General features: G+C 44.4%; 1 protein-coding gene across 1 annotated transcript; it reads right to left on the reverse strand.

Moving 5' to 3' along the window:
* Positions 1–448: 448 nt before the first annotated feature.
* Positions 449–7,697, reverse strand: LOC126323134 (uncharacterized). The gene is made up of 3 exons (XM_049994609.1): positions 7,562–7,697; positions 4,837–4,932; positions 449–872 (listed from the first exon to the last, which is right to left on the reverse strand). Exons 2-3 carry the CDS (start codon positions 4,909–4,911, stop codon positions 663–665), a joined length of 285 nt encoding a protein of 94 aa, XP_049850566.1. The 5' UTR covers positions 4,912–4,932; positions 7,562–7,697; the 3' UTR covers positions 449–662.
* Positions 7,698–12,343: the final 4,646 nt, after the last annotated feature.

The raw sequence follows: 12,343 nt of genomic DNA on the forward strand, positions 1-12,343 counted from the left end.
TGACATGCATTTAAGCATTCTTGTGTTAGTCTGTGGTATTGCATTTGCTCACTCGTTACTCGTATTACTTTGATTAATTTAATGTCACGATTTATTCGGAGCTATGTGACATACTACTGGATTTGCTTATCATGTCAGGGTTTTCATGTATTGTATTGGATTTGCCTGACACCTTACAGCGTGTCAGGTACGATATGTGGCCTGCACGAAATCAGGCGGACACCCTCGGAAAGTGGCAGCACGCTCTTCACTCTCGGTGGGAGACTCTTTTGTTCTAGGCATCTTTACGTGCTCACTGTGCACTCAGAACTGAAAAGAGCTACGTGACGCGGTCGGACGGGCATACTAGAGACATCTCTGTGCAAAACTTCACCGAATTTTCACTTTGGTTTTAATATCGTGATACATTAGAACATATAACAATTTATCTTGGTGACACCCAGCACTGGGCGGAGCGTTACATAAAGAAAGGAAACAAAAAAGTTTTTATAAGGCGTTATTTATTACCAATTAAAGGTGCTGGTAACTAAATGTTGATGGTAAATAGTACAGGTACGAATGTGGGACTCGTTTCTGAAGAAACGTTGCATGGCGAAGTACAGCAATTCTGGCGACGAGGTACACTCCCTGGGGCTGTAGCGACAGGCAAGTGTTACAGGTGGTTACCGCCACCTGTGGGAGAAGCGGATGCCGCCGGAGTAGTTGGGTTTGCCGGCCCCAGGCCCGCGGTACACTCTCTGCCAGGAGCCTTCGGCGTCCACCCGGGTGTTGCCGTCGTCGCTCTTCCACACGTTTCCGTGGGCCTGGGCGTCCACCACCGTGCCCACTCCCTTCTCTTTGTGTACGTCCACGTCCACTCCGCCACGGTCCTCCTGAGAAAAATGGTTCAAATGGCTCTGAGCACCATGGGACTTAAATGCTGAGGTTTTCAGTAGCCTAGAACTTAGAACTATTTAAACCTAACTAACCTAAGGACATCACACATGCCCGAGGCAGGGTTAGAACCTGCGACCGTAGCGGTCGCTCGGTTCCAGACTGTCGCGCCTCCTGAGAAGCATTGGGAATATTGTCAAAATTACATCAAATGCAAAGTCACCTGATTTCTGCTGACCATAGTTTCCTCTACTGTCTAGGGCTACATTTGGTGGGACGCGGGTGGAGGGAGGGGGAGGGGGGGGGGAAGAAATTTGGTCAAAACATGACTATTTGTCTCCAAAAGACACTACATTTCGTTTAGTTAGTTCTTCCTTTCAGGAGAGTCAGTAAACGACGATGGAATTGGAAGATATGATGACGATCTTGTTGTGGTTGTCTCAAATACAAGGAAAAAAGAGAACAAAGCAGTGGTGTATCAGACAAAAAAATGGCTCTGAGCACTATGCGACTTAACATCTGTGGTCATCAGTCGCCTAGAACGTAGAACTACTTAAACCTAACTAACCTAAGACATCACACACATCCATGCCCGAGGCAGGATTCGAACCTGCGACCGTAGCAGTCGCGCGGTTCCGGACTGAGCGCCTAGAACCGCGAGACCACCGCGGCCGGCGTGTATCAGACAAAATCTAGCAATAGGCATCATTAAAAACTCATTTGTAGCAAATAACGAGGAAAGTTATTTACACGGAAATATACTTTAAGACAAAAGAATGACGCACCGCAAAGGAATTACCCAAATGGGATGGAAATCTGTAGATGTGATGAACGTGTACAGACAAACGAACTATTACTATTTCAGAAAAAAATGGATGACTTCTTCAAGAGAAACCGCTACACAAATTTAGTAAGTCAATAACGCGTTGGTCAATCTTTGGCCCTTATACTAGCAGTTATTCGCCTTGGCACTCATTGATTTGTTGGATGTCCTGCTGAGTTATATCGTGCCATTTTCTCTCCCACTGGTCCGCTAGATCGTGAAAATCACGAGGTGGTTGGAGGGCCCTGATCATAGTGTCCCACACGTACTCAACTGGGGAGAGGTCGTTCTTGTTGGCCAAGGCAGGGTTAGGCAAGCACGAAGACGGGCAGTAGAAACTTTCGGCGTGCGTCAGCGAGCGCTATCTTGCTGGAATGTAAGCTCAGGACGGCTTGCCATGAGGGCAACACAACGGGGCGTGCTGTAAAGATGACGTAGGTGGCAACCAAAGGACTAGAGGTGAACGAACGCATTAATGACCTGCTCTGTCTCTCGAATGAATCATATAGTTTTTCTGAAACTGTAATGATTTGTCTATACATGTACATCACATCTACCAATTTACGTCCCATTCGGATAGTTCTTTTGTGGTGCGTCTTTTTTTTTCCTTTGTATATTTCAAAAAGCAGTAACATCAAATGTACTCTTGTCACAAATATAAGCTCCATTCACTAACGAAGCAAGCGTAACATACAATACCGAACAAAGTTGTAGTTCAAAACAAGCCTCGTAACTTGCGGAAATTGACACGCTTATGGATACTGTATAGCACGCTATCCCACGTAGCTATGCAGGGTGTCAACGGTATAAAGTGCCAAAAAACTCCAATTAACAGAACACATGTAATGGATTTAAAACGTCTAGTAACATGTTGGTCCATTTCCTACTGTTTTCCCAGCCAAAACTGTTCATCTCGTGACAATGTTTTTAGAAAGGACTCTGGACAGAACATACGGATTAGGCGTGACTTGTGGAAACGTTTTGCACAATGAAATGGGAGAATTCATGAAACAGGATGAGTACACTACGGGTTACGTCGTCCATCCCTCCCCCAACACAGGTACATTTATATAAGCGATCGGTTCGAGTTATTTGCCTCTGCACGTATTGACATCGCAGGCGTAAGTCGCAAACAAGTAGGCAACAATGTCCTGCTGCCGCGTGAGGTAGCCGCGCGGTCTGGGGGCCTTACCACGGTGCGCGCGGCTGCCCCCGTCGGAGGTTCGAGTCCTCCCTCGGGCATGGTGTGTGTGTGTGTGTGTGTGTGTGTGTGTGTGTGTGTGTGTGTGTGTGTGTGTGTGCGTTACCATCAGCGTAAGTTAGTTTAACTTAGATTAAGTAGTGTGTAAGCCTAGGGGACGATGACTTCAGGAGTTTGGTCCCATAAGAACTTACTATAAATTTCTAACAATGGCCTGCTTGGTTGAGTCACTGTAATATGTCGATCGTCGGCAGTCGTCGAGTTATCTGTGCAGACGTAGCAACTCCGTTAAATGTTAGGAAGGAAGGGAGTTTTACTATCACTGAACTAGGCGATATTCATTTAATTTATGGCGAGGCAAATGGTATTGTGATGGGAGCTCTACGAATTTATCCAAAACACTTCCCACAACGAAGACTTCCTGCACGATCGATACTTTTCGTTACTACCGCGACCTTCGTTCTGACAATGTAAAAGAGAAAACGACTGGTTGTACTTAATTCATTGTTTACGTAAAACGAATTACACGGTCTTGACACCCCAATGACTATTTAAATTTCTTGTTTCGGTAGTACCTAGCCGCCGGCATGCGCTGTTGTACACGCCCAATGTTTACATTGCTTGACTCGTCCGTTATCTTTCTTGGCCGCCACATCGCTGTCGATAATACACAAGCAAGATCGTGTGCCGACAGTTGACAAAGTAAACAGAGATGTGTCTACTATCAAACATACAAATATCTGTCTTTTAGGAACAGGAAAATAAATAACGTGACACAACGGTATGCCAACGGGCTTGCCGCAGTGTTTACATTGGTTCTCGTCAGATCACCGAAGTTAAGCGCAGACGGGCTTGGCTAGCGCTTGCGCTCTGCCGACCGCTGTTGCAAAACGGGATGCAATCACCTCTTCTGAGGCAAATCGAGGAGCGACTTGAAATGGCTCTGAGCACTATGGGACTTAATTTCTGAGGTCATCAGTCCCCTAGAACTTAGAACTACTTAAACCTAACTAACCTAGAGACATCACACACATCCATGCCCGAGGCAGGATTCGAACCTGAGACCGTAGCGGTCGCACTGTTCCAGACTGTAGCGCCTAGAACCGTTCGGCCACCCCGGCCGGCGAGGAGCGACTTGATTGAGAAGTAGCGGCATTATGACATCACACCCCTCCATATCCGCATCCGGTGACACCTATAGGCTGAGGATGACACGGCGGTTGGTTAGTACCGTTAGGGGTTTTCCGAGACGTTTTCCGTAAAGCACACCGGGATGTACCTTTCCGTATAATATTGGCAGTTTATTCTGTTTACACCCTGTGTGGTATTACTGATGATGATATTTGCCAGACGTCAGCGGTAACGATGTCACTTTATTTACGATTATTTCCTCTCTTTATCTTCCTAACAAAGCTAACGTATTGTAATTTTACTTTTTACGTAATTTGGTTTTAATTACATTGTTTCAAACTGCAGAGGTATAAGCGTAAGAGACAATACGAACGGAAAATATGGAGAGCCTCTTCCAGTATACCTGTATAATTTTAAGTCTCTGTATGTCCATCTTTTCAAAGATGGTTCCGGGACTCGGCCGTTCACTATAGGGTGTCAATTCAAACACCTTTCAGCCATCTAATTTCCAAACTTATTTTAATTCGCTATCTGTTTCGGGATTTAATACGCCATCTTCAGGCCCCTGACCGACGTGTAGGAAGATTCCACCTCGGTTCTGGTCAAAACAATACTTGTGTCTGTCGATTTCTGCTTGTTGTATGGATCACTTCAACCATCATCTGCCGACTGATGATAGATCGATTTCATTAACTCTTGTCTGATTTAATTACGAACCAGTTAGCTTTCAAGCCACGTAATAAATCTCTGTTGTTTGGGCAAATGAAAGTTCTTTTTTTTTCTCTGCAAACAAATAAACATGCTTTACCTTGTCCTCTGGAGACGGGAAAGCACAGCTGAGAACTACGGCGTTCAGAACGAGGAACAGCACGACTGTCTTCATAGTGGTTGACTCTGCGTGACTCTGGAACAGAAAAGTTGATGGCTGCTGCGTCCAGATGAAACGAACAACAATAATAAGGGAGTATCATAAGTTATGATCTTTGTATCAACAGGAATGCGAGTATCCAGCGACTCCAAAGTACGAGAGTGCGTATTGTAATTTAATGATTGGGGCAAAATATTTCACACTATGAGTTCTTTTAACTGGAAAACCGATATTAGTGTGTGTCACAGAAAAGTAGCTTAACTCTAATTATACAAAAAGGAATAACTACATGTTAAACGTGTCGGGTGAGAAGAATTTTATAGGTTCTTGTATGACCAGCACATCTGGGAAACCAATTCTACTCGGAAGCGATTCAGCTCGGGTTCGACTCTGAACTTCGTACGGTCCTTCTATGGCTGTTGAAAGATCAGACCCACAGATATAAGGCAGACCTTGCCTGCAAATTCAGTGCGGTCTTAAAGCAGACGTTACACACCGCTACCATGTTCTATTTTGCCATCGTCCTGTTACCCACGATTTTATTTTACACTTCAACGCAGGAGATGTCCTCTCTACAGGATCTCTCCTCTGTCCCAAGAGCTGCCAGTCAAATTTTCCCTTGTGTTTCGGCGGATATTTGCAATTTAGTTTTTCAACATTTAGCTGGAGTTGGTCCAAACAAATACTGCTTTCATGTCTTTCATGCAACGAGCGGGGTCGACGGGAAGCGTCAGTTTGTTTCTTGTTACTGAGAAAGTGATTTTTAAATCAGAATTTCAAGAGTCCACTCGACAGACCGGTCCCAAATTAGTTTAATGAGACAGTCGTCTTATCGATATGTATTAAATGTGACAGTGAAACACGAAGACTAACCAGTACTCCAGCATTCGCTGCTGGAGTATTGTGTTTCTTCCTGTTTTAATGTCCCTGTGAAAACACATCGATATAAAGGACCATCGCAGTAGACTAACTAGTGACTGCACTGACGATTGAGTGTGTACAACTCCAGCTTTCATGACATGATAAGCAGTATGTCTTAGGGCTGACTTCAGCTATCCAATGGGAAAAAACGAGCTTTCAAATATCTGGTGAAACATCAGAGAAATGAAGATTCATAGGAAGGACAACCGACATAAGATTAAATAATTCTCCCCGTCTTCTGATCTATCGCCATGAATTAAACAAGAGCGGCGTCTTACTAGAAAGGAAGTTATTTTTTGTACGAACGCCCATAGCTGAGCGTAGCTCACTGTTGTCCCTGGAGGTAGCTCATAAAGCAAACTAACTGGTCATTACCAGCACTTCACTAGACCGCACGAGATTCGGATATTGATGAAGAGATTTGTCACCGACGTACAGACTTCATTCCAGTGTTGAGTATAGCAATCTTTACCATTCTTAACGAAAATGGAAATTCAATTCTTCGGAACGTATTGTTAACTCATCAGACGTGCTTAAGAATTGGAAACATAAGATTCCTGAAAATAACTTATGGTAAAGTCACATTGTCTACCCGATACTGTAGCAGCATGAGGGTCAATGTGGAGATCAAACCGATTATTCTACACAGATAAACGTCTGTGGCCTCTTCTCTATTAAAACTGTTCTGTTGCAATATAATTAGGCAGTAAGTAATTCCGTATATGTTGCAGCTCGCAAGATATAATTGAAATTAATTTTTTCTCCTTGAGAACACGTTCCTGTCACACAGAGAGCTTTTAACAATTAGATAACTGAAGAAAGCGGGAAAACTGTTTTAAAACATAGTCGTGGTTTTGTTCCTTGATGGTGAATGGTTAGGCTGTTGTATAAAAAGGATTGTATTAATCATTAATCTGAACCGATGCTAACTGTAGTGTAATGTATATTACTGTCGAACGATACGTACTAGTCAACCTGTATACGACTGGGGTCCAGGAAGGATTAAACAGCTTCTAGTGGAGAAAAAATTCTTAGCTGCTGTTAGTTTTGTATTACCAGTAGCCTGCTCAAGGTGAAACTTTGTTTCAAAATTGGTGATTATCATACAAATTATAGGCCCTACTGTTAACACATTAACGTGATATGATGAAAAATTAGATATGTGATGACAATGTCAAAATCGACAGTAATTTCTAATTTCGTTGGCCACAGTATGTTACTTATTGTGCTGCAGCTGAGCTTGAAGTGCATGAAACATGTAAAATGCGCCCTCTGACATAGATTCCGTACCTACGCTGAAAAGGAGAAAGAAGATCGCTATTAACTGCGAACGTCAAGATTCTCAGTAGCTTCGCACGGTGTTAAACTAAATGTGCACCTCCTGTTGACTGCATATCAAACTGGTTAAGGGCAATAAAGCAATAGGAAAATACTGTCTGGCTGCCATCAGTTCCTTTAGTACTAACTGACTAATATTGTACGACATCTTTCTTTATTACCAATTGGCAAGACTAACAGGGAAGGTGCGAATAAACTTGCCAGTAACAGTAACAAAATTTAAACATTTTGTGTGTCACTCTCACCTATTAGTAATCTTAATCAGTGTCTAGCTTTACTAGAATTAACACGTAAAATGTCTGTATTACTTCCATATTTCCTATGAAAGTTCGTAGCATTAATACTGTGTATCTCACATCAAGGACCAGCATCTTTGCCGGAAGTATAGCTGCCTCCTCATACTTACTTGTTCCTCCGCGGCGGTCGGGCTGATGCTGCTGTTTTCTCTGCCAGCCAGTGGATGCCTCAAGCTCCCAGCTGACAGCAACCTTTATACCCCGGCGTCTGGGGTCAGTCTTCCCGTCGGTGCATCCCCACACTGCGCGCAGACGACATTGTTTGCTCCCGGTTAGACCGCGAGGCGCGCCTGCGGCGGCCGTGACGTCAGCGCCTTCCTGGCAGAGAGCAGTAACCGCCGTGGACTCAAAGAACGGACTCGGCCTTTCCTTAACGATGAATGGCGGTGGCAAGTGCTACAAGTTCTCATTACAGTCTATTCGTCACGGTTAATGGATATTTCCAAGAACAATTTCATCTCAAGTAACTCTATTGCATGTTTTCTTTGAGAGAGCTTTTACATTAGTCTGCGCAGTTATAGCTACAGTCATCTTGTTTCCCTTACTCACAAAAAGAGCCCTAGAAATAACACTATCAGGTACAGTGGCGGGAGCCGCTCCACGGTAAGTGGCCCCGTAATTATGGAGGACACGCAAACTTTTTCGAAATCATATATTTTTTCCGGAAGATTGTATTGGAGCATTCTTCACACTAAAAAGTAGTATGATATGTTACTTAATGAAATTATAAAATCCAATGGTATAAGAATATACTTTCGTCGATTATTTTATATTTTTTCCATCCTTTGCATATCAGTCGTTTTAATTTTTGAAGAGGAGTATTAATCAGACGTGAAATTCTGAAGTGAAAAAAGGTATTTTTGTTTCAAAAAAGTTTCAATTCCACCGTAAATGGACATTAAACTAAAGTATTAAGCTTTGAAGTGAAAGAACATTGACTCGAATAATCTAAGCTTCATAAAGCACTTGTTTAACAGAATAGAACAACATCGATATAAATAATGTAACGTTCAGTGACACATTTATGACACAAGTGTAGTGCTCAGCTCTTTACGGGCACAATTCTCATGGGCCCAACACCAATGAATGTAGCACTCAACCCAGTCTTGTGAGAGATTTTTCGAATTAGTTGATGTGTGAGAAGTGTGGCAACCTGTATAGCTGCTATAACTTAATAATTATCAGTTAAAACTTTAAGTACCGATTCAGTTATTTCTTTCTCGGTGAGATTAGTACCTGATTTTTCATTTGTTTTCTTTGTTTTCTTTGACTACACACTTGCACTGCACATCGCGAGTTCTGTGCTGAATAACATTTTTGAGTACTGATGAAATCCCACCTCCGTTTGCACATCGCTTGATTTTGGCAATCAGATGGTTATTTTTTTTATACACTCCTGGAAATTGAAATAAGAACACCGTGAATTCATTGTCCCAGGAAGGGGAAACTTTATTGACACATTCCTGGGGTCAGATACATCACATGATCACACTGACAGAACCACAGGCACAACGACACAGGCAACAGAGCATGCACAATGTCGGCACTAGTACAGTGTATATCCACCTTTCGCAGCAATGCAGGCTGCTGTTCTCCCATGGAGACGATCGTAGAGATGCTGGATGTAGTCCTGTGGAACGGCTTGCCATGTCATTTCCACCTGGCGCCTCAGTTGGACCAGCGTTCGTGCTGGACGTGCAGACCGAGTGTGACGACGCTTCATCCAGTCCCAAACATGCTCAATGGGGGACAGATCCGGAGATCTTGCTGGCCAGGGTAGTTGACTTACACCTTCTAGAGCACGTTGGGTGGCACGGGATACATGCGGACGTGCATTGTCCTGTTGGAACAGCAAGTTCCCTTGCCGGTCTAGGAATGGTAGAACGATGGGTTCGATGACGGTTTGGATGTGCCGTGCACTATTCAGCGTCCCCTCGACGATCACTAGAGGTGTACGGCCAGTGTAGGAGATCGCTCCCCACACCATGATGCCGGGCGTTGGCCCTGTGTGCCTCGGTCGCATGCAGTCCTGACTGTGGCGCTCACCTGCACGGCGCCAAACACGCATACGACCATCATTGGCACCAAGGCAGAAGCGACTCTCATCGCTGAAGACGACACGTCTCCATTCGTCCCTCCATTCACGCCTGTCGCGAAACCACTGGAGGCGGGCTGCACGATGTTGGGGCGTGAGCGGAAGACGGCCTAACGGTGTGCGGGACCGTAGCCCAGCTTCATGGAGACGGTAGCGAATGGTCCTCGCCAATACCCCAGGAGCAACAGTGTCCCTAATTTGCTGGGAAGTGGCGGTGCGGTCCCCTACGGCACTGCGTAGGATCCTACGGTCTTGGCGTGCATCCGTGCGCCGCTGCGGTCCGGTCCCAGGTCGACGGCCACGTGCACCTTCCGCCGACCACTGGCGACAACATCGATGTACTGTGGAGACCTCACGCCCCACGTGTTGAGCAATTCGGTGGTACGTCCACCCGGCCGCCCGCATGCCCACTATACGCCCTCGCTCAAAGTCCGTCAACTGCACATACGGTTCACGTCCACGCTGTCGCGGCATGCGACCAGTGTTAAAGACTGCGATGGAGCTCCGTATGCCATGGCAAACTGGCTGACACTGACGGCGGCGGTGCACAAATGCTGCGCAGCTAGCGCCATTCGACGGCCAACACCGGGGTTCCTGGTGTGTCCGCTGTGCCGTGCGTGTGATCATTGCTTGTACAGCCCTCTCGCAGTGTCCGGAGCAAGTATGGTGGGTCTGACACACCGGTGTCAATGTGTTCTTTTTTCCATTTCCAGGAGTGTAGAAAGAAGCAAGGTTGGAGTGAAATATTTTATGGAAGTGCTACATTGTGAATTCAAACAGATTTGACAGATAAAGTCAAATGCGTTTTATTCAGTGATCATTTATTTTGTATTGACGACAACAGATCTGGTAAACAGTCACAGCATTCAGGGCCAACATTTAACATAAAGTCATCAAAATTTAATTGAGAACAGATTTCTTTCTCGCAGTCCAATTGTGAGCTCGACCGATTACCTGGAATTCACATGAGCTTCACAGACTCCATCTCAAGCAAGTTACTCAGCTTTGCATAGTTTACTGTTTGACTTCAGAATTATAGGAACCTTAAAACATTTTAAAGGATGATTTTACATATAACTTGTTGCCATTCCGAAACTTATTATTGTTTTGAAACAAAACATGAGAGGTATCGTTGCTCCATTGTCCAATCTTCAGTGGCGTTTCAAGCGCTTCCATCAGCCCCAGAGTTGAGAAACTGCTGTCCGATACTGCTCGACTGTCTCTTACAAGCGTTAACGGTCACAGTTCCCCCTGAGCAGCCATAGCGTACGGATCACCTGATGATGGCGACATGTTTGATCGCCGAAATATTGTGCTCGTTGGACGCTATAGACCGGCAGTACACCCGTGTATATTTTGATTATGACTGGTCTGGATTCTCCGCCTCCCCTGATCTACTCCACATATCCCGCGGAACAGTGCAAAAGGAGACTTGCTCATTGTGCCTTAACTGTTTTCAGTGGGTGATAGTTTGACTGTGCGATTCATTGAAATCGCTTTTTTTCCTTTCATCTCATTTATACATGATGGAGTAGGGTTTTATGTTCCGTCGTCATCGAGGTAATTGGATAGGGAGCTCGAGCAAGGAATGCTTGAAGGACGGGGAAGGAAATCGGCCATACCCTTTCAAAGGTACCATACCAGAATCTGCCTGGAGCGATTTAGCGAAATCACGGGAAACCAAATCTAGAGGGCCGGACGCAGTTTCGAAATGTCGTCCTCCTGAATGCGCGTCCAGTGTGCTAACCACTGCGCCATCTCGCTCGGTACAAAAGGTCTCATTGTATCAAACTAACATAAATCTCTGGTGTATGTAGTTCCAATCGCATTACATTTGTTGAGACTGTTCTCTAGGAACATTTTACTTTCATCAGTTAGTTTCGTAGACCTGAAAATCCTGTTTAACGATTTTTCGTCTCTGTCCTAAGTTTACCTTCTCTGCCGTCATGTTACATGACAGACAATGTTTACCTGTGATTGTACTAGTGGAAATGTTACTGTGGTCACGGATGCAACAAGTGAGCAACGACAATTTGTCGTCGTGCGACATTTGTAAGATACTAAATGATAGCAAATCGTCACACTACTACAACTATAACAGACAGAGTGATAGCTCAGAACGATTTCTCGGATGATCCATTGCAAATGGAAAACAAATAAGAACATTTTGAACACTGCATGAAGTTCAGAAACTGGTCTTCAACATGAGATGTTCACAAAGTGTGATGATACTATATACGCAGCGCCCCTTTATATGCGCCAAATTCGGTACGAATAATTTATTGTGTTTATAATAAAACGATATCATTGACTATGATTATGTGAGTTGTCGCATTTGACTTGTACTGATAATTTTTTTTTTATTTGCTTGTCTGGATGAACAGACATTAATGATGATTGACAGCCGTCTGAAATCGATTCGAAGTAAATTCCCTGACTGCGAATACTTGATTCAAAAATGGTTCAAATGGCTCTGAGTACTATGGGACTTAACATCTGAGGTCATCAGTCCCCTAGAACTTAGAACTACTTAAACCTAACGAACCTAAGGACATCACACACATCCATGCCCGAGGCAGGATTCGAACCTTAGTTAGGTTTAAGTAGTTCTAAGTTACAGGGGACTGTTGTCTCAGAAGTTAAGACCCATACTGCTCAGAGCCATTTGAACCATTTTCTGTTCCCCAGACATTCACGTAATCAACACATGCTGAAACGACCACAAGACGATAGTATAATAGGTCCGGTTTTCTCGTAGCCTCGTTCTCACTGGTGCAGGAATACAAAGTAAAGCTGC

This window comes from Schistocerca gregaria, chromosome 2 (genome assembly GCF_023897955.1).
Source record: "Schistocerca gregaria isolate iqSchGreg1 chromosome 2, iqSchGreg1.2, whole genome shotgun sequence".
Lineage (NCBI taxonomy): Eukaryota > Metazoa > Arthropoda > Insecta > Orthoptera > Acrididae > Schistocerca > Schistocerca gregaria.

What these genes read in the sequence shown, in the direction of transcription:
- LOC126323134 (XM_049994609.1), bottom strand. Translation starts at nt 4,911, where the DNA reads ATGAAGACAGTCGTGCTGTTCCTCGTTCTGAACGCCGTAGTTCTCAGC. An exon ending in TCCCGTCTCCAGAGGACAAG is followed by an intron (nt 873 to 4,836) that starts GTAAAGCATGTT and finishes CATTTTTCTCAG; the next exon opens with GAGGACCGTGGCGGAGTGGA.